The 12,601-nt window shown below is 37.1% G+C and overlaps 2 protein-coding genes across 2 annotated transcripts; both read left to right on the top strand.

Moving 5' to 3' along the window:
- Positions 1-3,252: 3,252 nt before the first annotated feature.
- On the top strand, positions 3,253-5,290 carry LOC134672284 (uncharacterized). The gene is made up of 2 exons (XM_063530181.1): positions 3,253-3,336; positions 3,806-5,290. Exons 1-2 carry the CDS (start codon positions 3,323-3,325, stop codon positions 4,638-4,640), a joined length of 849 nt encoding a protein of 282 aa, XP_063386251.1. The 5' UTR covers positions 3,253-3,322; the 3' UTR covers positions 4,641-5,290.
- Positions 5,291-7,120: 1,830 nt separating this feature from the next.
- On the top strand, positions 7,121-8,157 carry LOC134672283 (uncharacterized). The gene is made up of 2 exons (XM_063530180.1): positions 7,121-7,142; positions 7,301-8,157. The coding sequence occupies exons 1-2, from the start codon at positions 7,129-7,131 to the stop codon at positions 8,154-8,156; spliced, it is 870 nt and encodes a 289-aa protein (XP_063386250.1). The 5' UTR covers positions 7,121-7,128; the 3' UTR covers position 8,157.
- Positions 8,158-12,601: the final 4,444 nt, after the last annotated feature.

The following is a 12,601-nucleotide window of genomic DNA, read 5'->3' as shown; positions in this document are numbered from 1 at the left end:
TTAGGACATTATGTAAACTAGTTACAACAGATGATTACATGTGTACTGTTGACTTGAAACATGCATATTATTTGGTGCCTATAAATGAATCACATAAGAAATATTTAAGATTTACATTCAATAAGAAATTATATGAATTTAACTGTTTGCCATTTGGCTTATCTACGGCACCTCTAGTCTTTACTAAACTTTTAAAGCCGGCTATTGAAACTCTGAGAGAACAGGGTATTAGGCTTATTATCTACCTTGATGACATAATTTGTCTTGGAAGTACTTACACGGAATGTCTAAATAACACCCAAAAAACATGTAATTTATTACAATGTTTAGGCTTCATAATTAATGATGAAAAGAGCTCTGTAACTCCATCCCATGTGAAGGAGTATTTAGGCTTTACTATTAATTCAAGAAACATGACTTTAAGCCCTACACTAAAGAAACGCAATAGTTTATACTCCTTAATTAAAGACTTCCTTAAAATTAAATCATGCAGTATTAGAGAATTTGCAAAATTACTAGGAAATTTAGTGTCAGTCTGCATAGCAATTCCTTATGGTTTTGTATACACAAAAAATTTAGAAAGAGAAAAGTTTTTAGCTCTAGAATACCATAATGATAATTTTGAAGGAATGATGAACATTAATAAACCAATCAAAAAAGATTTAATGTGGTGGAAAGAGAACATTTTAGTAAAGAGTAATCACATTAAACAATATAACTTCTCCTTTGAAATATTCTCAGATGCTTCACTTATGGGATGGGGTGCATTTTGTAATGGCCAAAGTACACAGGGCAATTGGTCTGAGTGGGAGCGCAATCAACACATTAACTATTTAGAACTTTTAGCAGCTTTCTTTGCTCTAAGATGCTTCGCAGATAAATATAATAACTGTGAAGTACTTCTCAGGATAGACAACACAACTGCTATAGCATATATTAACCGTATGGGTGGAGTGCAATACCCGTTACTAAATGATATTACTAGACAGATATGGAGGTGGTGTGAAGCGAGAAATCTGTGGATTTTCGCATCTTACATCAAATCAAAAGAAAATGTTGAAGCGGACTTTCAGTCTCGCAACTTTAATGTAGATACTGAGTGGGAACTTGCACAGGATATTTTTAATATGATTGTTGATAAATTTGGCGTCCCCGAATTAGACTTATTTGCGTCACGAATTAATCATAAATGTGACAAATATATATCATGGCACAGGGATCCTTTCGCCTGGAACATTGACGCTTTCACAGTCAAATGGAATTCTACCTTTTTCTACGCTTTCCCACCTTTTGGTATTCTACTAAAAGTTCTTCATAAGATTAAATCAGAAAAGGCCACAGGCATTTTAGTTTTTCCTCTATGGCCATCTCAAGTTTGGTATCCACTCTTAAAATCTATGGTAATATCAGATATACTAACATTCGGACCATCTGAAGACCTCCTCATGTCTCCTTTCAGAACTCCACACCCTCTTCAGACGCAACTTATCCTGGCGGCGTGCAAATTATCAGGGAAGCGTTTAAAAGAAGATTAATTGCAGAACGTTCAATTGACATTATGATTGCTTCATTATCTGAGAACTCCATTAAACAATATAATAGTTGTTTACGCCAGTGGTGGCTTTATAGTAAACGTAATAGTATAGATACATTCAGTGCATCAGTCCCTATCATAATATCATACTTAACAAACTGCTTTGAGAATGGCCTGTCTTATCAATCACTCAATTGCTATCGCTCAGCGTTATCCCTTATAATTGGCAGCCACATAGGCACGGATGAAAGAATTAAGCGCCTATTCAAAGGATTCTATAAGTTGCGCCCTATGAAACCCAAGTATAATGATACTTGGAACCCGGACACAGTATTAACATTCTTAGGAAATCTATATCCCTTAGAATCTTTACAACTAGAATTACTTACAAAGAAACTAGCAATGTTATTAATTTTGGCAACAGGCCAAAGAGTACAGACTCTTTTTTATATTAAAATTAATAATATTAAGACCTCTACAGACGGTATCACAATACAAATTACAAACCTTTTGAAGACTTCTGGGCCCAGACGTCCTCCAACAATACTTAGCATACCATATTTAAATAATAAACCTGAGATATGTCCGGCTAGAACTTTAACTAAATATTTAGAAACTACTCAAAATATACGACAAGAAAACAGTTCCCTCAAGAACCTTTTTCTTACCTTTAAAAATCCTATCAGAGAAGCCTCCACTCAGACTATTAGCAGATGGCTGAAGCAAATTATGAATGATAGTGGGGTGGATATATCTAGATTTTCAGCTCATTCCACTAGACATGCGTCTTCTTCTAGAGCGCACAGAGAAGGCCTTACTGTAGACAGCATAATGAAGGCTGTAGGTTGGTCATCAAGATCGCAAACATTTGCCCGACATTATAATAGACCGCTAACTAATATGGTTAACGACCAAGTTCAATTTGCCCGAAGAGTGCTCGGAGATTAAGATATTTTGTTTTTAGTATAGTCTTTATTATAGGAGCCAAGTCCTGAGTTACGTTTTATTTAAATTTTTTAGTTGAGGCTTGTACTAAGACAGTACAAACAAATTGTCATTGTTGATTTACTGTTAGGAAATTAGTTAAGAAGCTTATAAGAGTTATATAAGACTGTTACTCACTGATTAAGTTTATTAAAAATTTAGTCTCTATGTTCTTTCTAATTTGATTTGATCTCATAACTGTTAAGAATACAGTTAGTACATAAGGTACAAAATGTGAGATAGTAAGTCTCTTTTTTACATTAAAAGATCTTAAAGTAAATAAATAATGCTTATTAATTTTCTCTGAACATCTACATGTAATATCTACCTCGGACTAAGCACAAATATAATTACAGGATTAAACGAACTTACCTGAAGTGAAGTTCTATCCTGATTATATGTAGTGCTTAGTCCGAGGTAGGAAGTTCCCTTCCCTCCCAAGATTAATAGTTCCCTCTTAATCTTTTACCCTCTTAATTAGCTCTAAACTTAATGAAGCGTGGTGACCATAGTGTTGCCAGGTAGGGTTATTTTTTTTTTTTAGGCTCTGAAATCGCGACCTTAGACGCTGGAATCAGGATACTACATGTAATATCTACCTCGGACTAAGCACTACATATAATCAGGATAGAACTTCACTTCAGGTAAGTTCGTTTAATCCTGTAATTGTTTATGTCTATAAAACTTGAAGTATGTTTGAAAGTCTTGCCGTCTTTTGCTTTGTAACACAACCTTATCATTCAATTTATTTAATTTGTAGAGCATTAAGAAGAATTGCTAGAGCGTGAAAATATTAAAAGCATCATGCCCATAAAAATGTAAGTATGACAGAATAACGTTGTTGTATTTGTCGGTATAGGAAAAAATATTTTTTGCCGCTAACTTGAGAACTAGGATAGGACAATTAGCAATTTAGCACTCAGATAATAATTCTTCGCGGGATTCAACTCGGCAACAATTATTTGATGCATTGGCCGTTACTCTAGCGTAGGGCTTCTAACACGGGGAAGGAAAACCATTGACGTACCACGCTTACTGTAAAGCGAACCTTTTTACCTCGATATTTAGGGCTTCGGATGGTTAAACCTGCTTGGGTTTACAAGCATATTCTTGCTGGCCTTGCTTGCATTATATATTGGAAATTAATAAAAATGCACCAGCAAATACACTATGGAGAATTCCATGTACTTAATATTATTTTCTTGTTCTTGTATAATGTGATTTTCATTTATGTACATGTCCTTTTATATGAAACCCTCAAAACTAAAATTTATTTTTTACTTCCAGAAATGTCCATGAGCAGCATGTTGGAGCTTTCTCAAAACTCAGATGCTTGGTCAGCATTTTTGGAATACAGTGTCAGGAGCAAACTCAGGATTATGTTGTTAATAACTTGGCAAAAGTGCGGATGCATTTTAGGGTGCAAAATCAAGTATCACCTCTAGCATGCAACATTCTTGCTCTGCCACTAGAAAATAAGAATAAAGTCAAAGTGATAGTGTCATGCCAAGATACGGATGTGCCATTTCATTCACACATCTTGCTAGATAAATGGACACAGTTTGGCAGTAAACAAAACTGTGATATAGCCGTTGACAAGTATCGCACATGCCTATTGAATATTATAATTTTTGCAAGCAAGGTTGAAGATTTTTACCCTGTCAAAATTTATCATGATGCTGATTTTACGGACTTCAACTTGAGTGCTGCTGAGGGCAGCATAGCCGTTCACAGGGTCATACTAGCAGCTCACAGTGATGTATTCCGAGCTATGCTTAGCCATGAATGGAAGGAGACAACGGAAGGCCGAATTGAGATTGAGGGGGTCACTCTGCAAACTCTTCGGTACCTGAAGCAGTATATGTACCTCCGAAAACTGCCAGATGATGGACTGAAGGCATTACTTTTGTTAGCATCATACTACTTGATTGATGATCTAAAAGCAGATTGCTTATCAAGGCTGGTTCTAAACTACAAGTCTGGAGAATGGAGCAGCCTTCTCGAGTTTGCTGTAGAGAATAAATTATCAGAACTGATTTCTGCTATAATGCTGGTAAGTTCAGCAGTGGACCTTGAAGATCATCAAAATGTGCAGGTGAAAAAACAAAAAATGGCACAATAACCATTAATTATTGTTGTTATAAGTAAGAAAGAAGGCATTACTTTTGATAGCGTCATACTACTTGATTGATGATTAAAAGAATATTAAAATAGTTCTAAACTACAAGTCAGGAGAATGGAGCAGCCTTCTCGTGTTTGCAGTGGAGAACAAATTATCAGAATTGATTTCTGCTACAATGCTGGTAAGTTCAGCAGTGGACATCGAAGATCATCAAAATGTGCAGGTGAAAAAACAAAAAAATGACAATAACCATTACAATATTGTTGTTAAGAAAGAAGCCTTTTAAGAAAAAAGAGTTAAGTAACAGTTAAGAAAGAAGACTTTTGTTAGCGTCATACTACTTGATTGATGATTAAAAGCAGAATTGATGAATAGAAGCTAGATAGTTCTAAACTAGTAAACTACAAGTAAAGTGGAGCAACCTCCTTGAGTTTGCAGTGGAGAACAAATTATCAGAATAGATTTTTGTTATAATGCTGGTAAATTCAGCACTGGATAGCAAAATGTGCAGGTGAAAGAATAAGAAAATGGCACAATAACCATTATTTTATTTTTAATTTTTTTGTAAATTACTTATTTTATTATGGTTATGTAATTCAACATCAACATTGAAGTAATAATTGGAGTCAGAAGTAATTAATTAAACATTTTCATACCTCTGTCATGATCAATTTCGTATCTCTATCCTATTTTTCCTACTTTTCTTTCGCAGGTACTTTCATTTGCCATAATGGTCACGTCTGTTTGTCACCCGGCTGTAGCTCATGAACCGTGATAGTTAGGCAGTTGAAATTTTCACAGATGATGTATTACTGCTGCCGCTGAAATTTTCACAGATGATGTATTACTGCTGCCGCTATAAAGCCCGCTCCATACTCCGTGGAGGGGACCTGACCTGATTTTTTGTTGTTTTTTGCGTAATGGTTCCGAACCCTTCGTGCGCGAGCCCGACTCGCACTTGGCCGGTTTTTTCTTGTAGGTAACCCTACCTGTCAATGCCAAAATCTAGGTACCTACCTACGCTACCTGTCTCTACCTACTTTATCAGACAGAATTCACATGATTCACATAATGATAATGAACGACAGAAATCCGTTATTGAACTCAGTTGACCAAAGTTGTTGCGAGAAGTAATTAAATTAAAGTCAAACTTGAGTTCAAAGTTGTACTTTTTTTTGATAAGCGTGTATTCAATTAGTGGTACGTTCCCAACTAGCAAAAATAAGTCATAAATATGTTTTACAAACGTTTTTCTTATAACTTATTGGTATGCAATTTTAGGCATACAAACGTTTATACAACGCGATTTTGGCGCAGTTTTTATGGCTAAACAGTCGTAGAGTGGTCACTCAATCGTCATAAGCAAGCACATTTAGTCCTACAGCTGTCATAAAAAATATATTAAACGACTTTTTAGTCGGAAAAGTATCGTAAGTTCTCGCTTTGTAAGTGCAATTGCTTGTAGAGTGATCAATGTGATCATAACGCAGACGTTTGTACGACATATGAGTCGGTGAAATGCAACAGCGAAGCAGTTTCAATCATAAGTATCATAACAGGTCAAACAATTTGTGAAAAGCAGTAATAAGTATTAGTATTATACTTTTTACCATTTTAAGTACTAGTAACTCGACATCTTCTAGATACGAGTATAACAAATCAGATACGCATGCGAACATAATATTTTCGACGAATGTTACTAGGTTTTGTAAGACATTTTTAATGCCCCCTCTAAATATTGTTTATTTATTATATATAATTTAATAAATTAATTGAATATTTATCTTTGATTAGTTATATGACTCATATACGACTTATAACTCGTAAGCCGACACGATACGGCCGCCATTACCCTGATCATCACCCAGTAGCTATAAGACGGTCATGTTTATGACTGTTGTATGGCATTTTAGCAATTTAACAGCTGTAAAAAGCTGATGTTATGACTAGTTGTACAGTAGTAACTCATAAAGCTTTTCTATGACCAAAGTGCTGTAAGAAGTCATATTGAAGTTGTAAATCCGGGAAAAGGTCATGGTTAAAACTTTTATACGACAATGACTAAATTGCTTTATTACTATGTTATACAAACGTTTGTACAACTGTGATTTAAGCACACACAATTTGTGCTTTAAAACTAAAGTGCTGTAAAAATGACATTTATACAACGTCACGTTGTAAACCTTGCTTATATGGAAGGTAGAGATGAGGAAAACAATCTTCATGTATTAAAAAGTGTCCCTCAAAAACATTAAATAGGCCGCGCCGCGGCGCCACTGTGCATCGCGAACCAATTTTTGACGGTCTTTTAGCCTTGTCGGTAGTGACCCCGCTTATGAAGCAGGAGGTCGCGGGTTCGAATCCTACACTTACTTCTACACTCCATACTTGCTTATTTACGACGCATCTACGATTAATCAGTCGTAAAAGGTTCAGATCTTATGACCAATTTGTTAGTTGGGTTATTAACTGTATTACTACCTACATCATGCCGATAACAGTGTAAGTATAAATACATACATACCTGTTCGGGAAATGAATGCCTTTACTTGCTTTCGGAGGCACTGCAAAGCCATGCATTGTTGATGAAATTATTTAGTAAGTACTTTATACTGAAGATAATGGACACGAAGTCAAAATCAAATTCATTTTTGTTTCAGAAAAGTCAAGGAACAACAGCTGGATTCATTCTTGAAACTCACATGTATTATTGGTCTTTCTGATGAAGATGAAATGAAACATATAACAAATAATTTTAATGTTAATGATTTAGCTAATGTATGTTTAAAATTTGAATGCGATGGTATGGGGTCCTCCCTTGTATGTAGTATCAAATCATGGAACCGTAAAATGGGTGAAGACTGGAAAGTCAAAATGAAAGTATCTTGTCAAGAAACTGATATACCATTTTATTCAGAATGGGTGTGTGATGGGCAATGGAAAAAGATTGGAGAGAGATTGTGTTCTGATACAATATTAGATAATGTCTATATAAACGTTATTAATATTAATATAACTACTAGTAAGGTGGAAGACTCCTTTCTTAAGAAGATTTATGATGACGTTGATTTTACTGACTTTAACTTGAGTGCAGCTGATGGTAGCGTGGCCGTCCACAGAACATACCTGGCGGCCCATAGTGATGTGTTCCGAGCGATGTTAAAGAAAGAGTGGAAGGAGGCAACAGAGGGCTGTGTTCAGATAGAGGGAGTCACTCGGCAGACCCTCCAGCACTTGAAGGACTATATGTACCTCCGCACTTTGCCTGACGAAGGCCTAGAGCCACTACTATTACTAGCTTCATACTACCTAATGGATGATTTGAAAGAACAGTGTGCCTCTAAATTAGCTCTCAATTGTACATCCAAAAACTGGAGTAGACTTCTAGAATTTGCTGCGGTGAATAAAATATCTGAATTGATTAGTGGCTTGATGCTGAATCCATCAACGGCTGTTCAAAAGCAGAAGGATAAGGAGCTTGTAGATAAGGAATTAAAAACAATAAATAAAATATAAATAAAATAAGCCCTTTATTGTAAAATGTTTACATAAAAATTTGTAACTACTTGTATGCGACATGTGTTTTACTACTAATGAATCCCTAGTGGGTACCTATAGGCCTCCTCTAGTGCTGCCCATTAAAAAGAATGTAATGCAGGCAATAATTTTTATATGAGTTCTTCATCACTTCTGCCTCTATCTCACTCGGGTTTATTTAAGTTTTTATTCCTCATGTGCACACTTTCACTGCGAGATAACAATGTCACCAAGTAATCAAGCACTCTTATTTAAGTTTAACTCGTTTTTTAGCGATAACTCGATAAGGCAACAGCTTTCCATTTTTAACAACGAAAATAATTCGAGCTGATGTGTTTTATTATTTTTTTTATTCAACATTTCATTCTTTGTTAATTACGTTATTGATCTATTGTCCTTTTTTCTTTTCCTCTATTGATTTTGGACCATCAATGTCTAATATGTCTGGTGTTCAAAAATGTCCATGATCTTTCTCACTAATGATTTGCAAGAGCGAAGCGATCCCATAAGTGTTCCGTGAACAAAGTTTTATACGGAACACTAAAAATTATGTAGCCACCGTGGTGCACAAAAGAAACAATGCCTTTTGTTTAACAGCTTAGGGTTTGATCACAAAAAATCATCTCAGATGCACCACTAAGTATACTATTACTTTTTCTGTGACTAAGGTGTACATGCACCTTAATACGAGTACCAAGGTACCCGTATGTATACATAAAGCTCCTTAAATTACCTACCTGTACCTACCTTAGGGGTCATCCATTAATTACGTCATACGAATTTCTAGGTTTTTTGACCCCTCCCCCCCTCCTTGTCACACTTGGTCACATTTGGCAAACCCTTCCCCCCTAGTGTGACGTCACATTTTTTCTACGAAATCGCCAAATCGAATTAAAAGTAAGTAGGTACCTAAGTATTATTAATATTTTATCAAAATATTTTTGACGATATAAATATTAGTAATTTTATAACCCAAAACTGCTTAGGAATGAAAATTAAACGAATAAAAACGATTATCGTTTTAAAAACTTGTTATTTAAATGTACAGCGAATAAAATAAATTTTCGGTTACTGATGAAGTTAAAGTGACGTCACAAAGTTTGTGTTTCCCCCCTCCCCCATGTCACATTTTCTTGACCCCCTCCCTCCCCCTAAACGTGTGATGTAATTAATGGATGACCCCTTACCCGTGTATTAGGGGCTGTAGATTTAGCATCAATGAATAATTCGAAGCATGATTTTTGGATGATTTTAGGGGGGGGGGGTCAAAATCGTCAAAAAACGATGACGTCATTTATGGACAGCCCCCTGCGACTAAAAAGACGGACAAGTGCACAAGCCAATCATCCGTTTTTTTCATGCCACTGCGCCGCACCTGCGAGTAAAAAGACGGACAAGTGCACAAGCCAATCATCCGTTTTTTTCATGCCACTGCGCCGCACCTGCGAGTAAAAAGACGGACAAGTGCACAAGCCAATCATCCATTTTCTTTCGTGCCATATCGGACCATGAAAACTCGGACTGCCGGACAGTAAAATTCATTGTAGTGCACAATCGCCCAATGGCGTGCCATATCGGACCGTAAAAACTCGGACTGCCGGACAATAAAATTAATTGTAGTGCACAATCGCCCTACGTGTTCACACAACAGCGGTGGCGCTTTTTATCAAGCGTTGTTGGATTTTCGACTTTAAACCTTGGTCGTTAAATCGAATTTAGAGTGCGGACAGATTCAAGCGCTTTTTTAACGCGCGTTGAAAAAGCTGTCGTGCGAACGGGGCCGTGTGCAATGAGTTTGTAATAAAGACGCGTCTTGATGATGAATACAAATCTTCATTGTTAAAAAACAAATTTACAGGTAAACATTTTTTGTGATATTGTGTATTCACCTCACAAAAGCGAAAGGTATGAAAAAGGACGATCTTCGAAACGAACTTCGCGATGTACTCTACAAAAAAAAAAAACAAAAAATCTCGTAGGTATAGGAAAACGTAATGGATATATTCTCTTGAGGTATAGGTGTATAGGCACTATAATATTCAATTCGAATGACCCCGTTTCCTCCTACGTCATGTTACCATCATCCGATGTCCAGACCCCCCCCCCTAATTTGAAATGACGTAAGTTATGAATAGCGCCCAGGTGCGGCGAAGTGGCATGAGACACACACCCCCCCCTAGCACGCCCCCGCCCGGTCAAGTCATGAATAATACTAATTCCAGACGCAGTGCACAAGTATAAACACGTTTTTCATAGCTGTCATCTCGGGCCGGAAAAAAACTGTCCGGAATGGGGAAAAGTAAAATGTCGGACGGTAAAATTACGTCTAGTGCACAAGCTACTATATACATTTAATGGACGATTGTGCACTACAATGAATTTTACTGTCCGGCAGTCCGAGTTTTTACGGTCCGATATGGCGTCGCCATTAATCGTCAAAAAACGATGACGTAATTTATGGACAGCCCCCTGGGAGTAAAAAGACGGACAAGTGTACAAGCCAATCATCCGTTTTTTTCATGCCACTGCGCCGCACCTGCGAGTAAAAAGACGGACAAGTGCACAAGCCAATCATCCGTTTTTTTCATGCCACTGCGCCGCACCTGCGAGTAAAAAGACGGACAAGTGCACAAGCCAATCATCCGTTTTTTTCATGCCACTGCGCCGCACCTGCGAGTAAAAAGACGGACAAGTGCACAAGCCAATCATCCGTTTTTTTCGTGCCATATCGGACCATGAAAACTCGGACTGCCGGACAGTAAAATTCATTGTAGTCACAATCGCCCATACATGGTTATCCATTTGTGTGATTCAAACGCGCATTGAAAAAGCCATGAAAAAGCTGCCGTGCGAATGGGGACTAATCAGGGTTGCCAACTCCAATTTTTTTTTTACCCCTAGAGCTCAACTTAAAAACCCCTATAACTGTACTATTATTTTGGAAAACCCACTAAATAAAAAATAAAATAAATTATATATACGTTTAATTAATTCTTTATTTATATATTTTCCAGAATTTTGTACATTATTATGATTTTCAACCGGTGGCCTATTTTATAAAGCTACAAGTTACAATTTACAAGCGGAAGTCTCTTTCTAACCCTATATGTTAGAACGAGACTTCCACTTGTAAATTGTAATTTGTAGCTTTATAAAATAGGCCACGGTTCGACATTTTTGTGATCATACATACATATGAACGTTATAGATGAAAAAGGGCGGGAAACTTCGACCTGTGCGCGCGTCTTTTTTTACATTTAACAAATTTTAAATATTTTTTGTGTTAATAGTGGTCAACTCAGTGTAAATAGTTTGTAAATATCTTTAGTAGTTAGTTTATTATATTTTGTGTATATAAATTCATCATCTAGGTAAGTTTTTAGTGTATATTCACCGCCATGGGCGGTGACGGCGAACCTCACGACCCAGGGGGAGGTGGGCCTCCGGTTTCACATACAATTACTATAGATAACAATAGCTCTGAGAGAGAAATGAAAGAATACCACAGTATGGATACAGATAGCTCAGTATTATCTACCACTGAAGTTAGGAAAAAAAGGACAGCATCCAGGAAGATATGTCGTCACTGTAATAAAAAAAAGCGACATAACAAAGATAAAAATAGGGATAGGGAATCTATTAAGGACAATTGCGATTGTCAGGTTTCCACAAACAATAATGATCGTACGCATTCTCATGCTCCGCTTACAGCCTCTGCTCCTACTCCGGCCCCGGCCCCGGCCCTGGCCTCAGCCACTGCCCCGGCCCCAGCCGTGAATCCTGCTGATATTATCTCCTCTCAGCCCACAGTCACAGTTAGGAAACAATATATTCATTCAGATTGTTCACCTTATATTGTACATGTACAGAAGCAACAAGAATCTCAAAATGATGGCACTTCAATTCATTCAGTTGCTTTTGGCAACTTTTTAAAACGTAACAACTTTAAGAACATTGTTAATGGCAGCGTTAAACGTATTGGTCGCAATAGAGTTTCACTGTCATTTTCAAAGTATGAGGATGCCAACCATTTTCTTCTAGACAGCCGACTGAAGGAGAATAGATATACAGCATTCATCCCATCATTTAATGTTATCAGAATGGGTGTAGTTAAAGGTGTTCCATCTGAAATGTCCTTAGATGAGGTTAAAGAGAGTATAAGTGTACAGCCCGCTCCACACTCGTGCGCGAATCGCGGCGCGAAGCCGTGAACGCGAGTCTGGAGTCGATTTCGCATTTCAGCGAACTAGACTCCACACTCGCGTTCGCGGCTTCGCCCGCGATTCACGCGCATAGTCTGGAGGGGGCTTATCAGTAGGTTGTGGAGAAGTTCTAAAATTGAGAAGAATCAATTATAAAGTTGTTGTGGATGGCGTTCCAGTGTGGAAGCCATCACAAACTGTCGTTGTAACTTTTGATGGACA

This window comes from Cydia fagiglandana, chromosome 16, assembly GCF_963556715.1.
Source record: "Cydia fagiglandana chromosome 16, ilCydFagi1.1, whole genome shotgun sequence".
Lineage (NCBI taxonomy): Eukaryota > Metazoa > Arthropoda > Insecta > Lepidoptera > Tortricidae > Cydia > Cydia fagiglandana.
The sequence above is the reverse complement of the archived record's forward strand: the minus strand, read 5'-3'. Positions and strand labels throughout refer to the sequence as shown.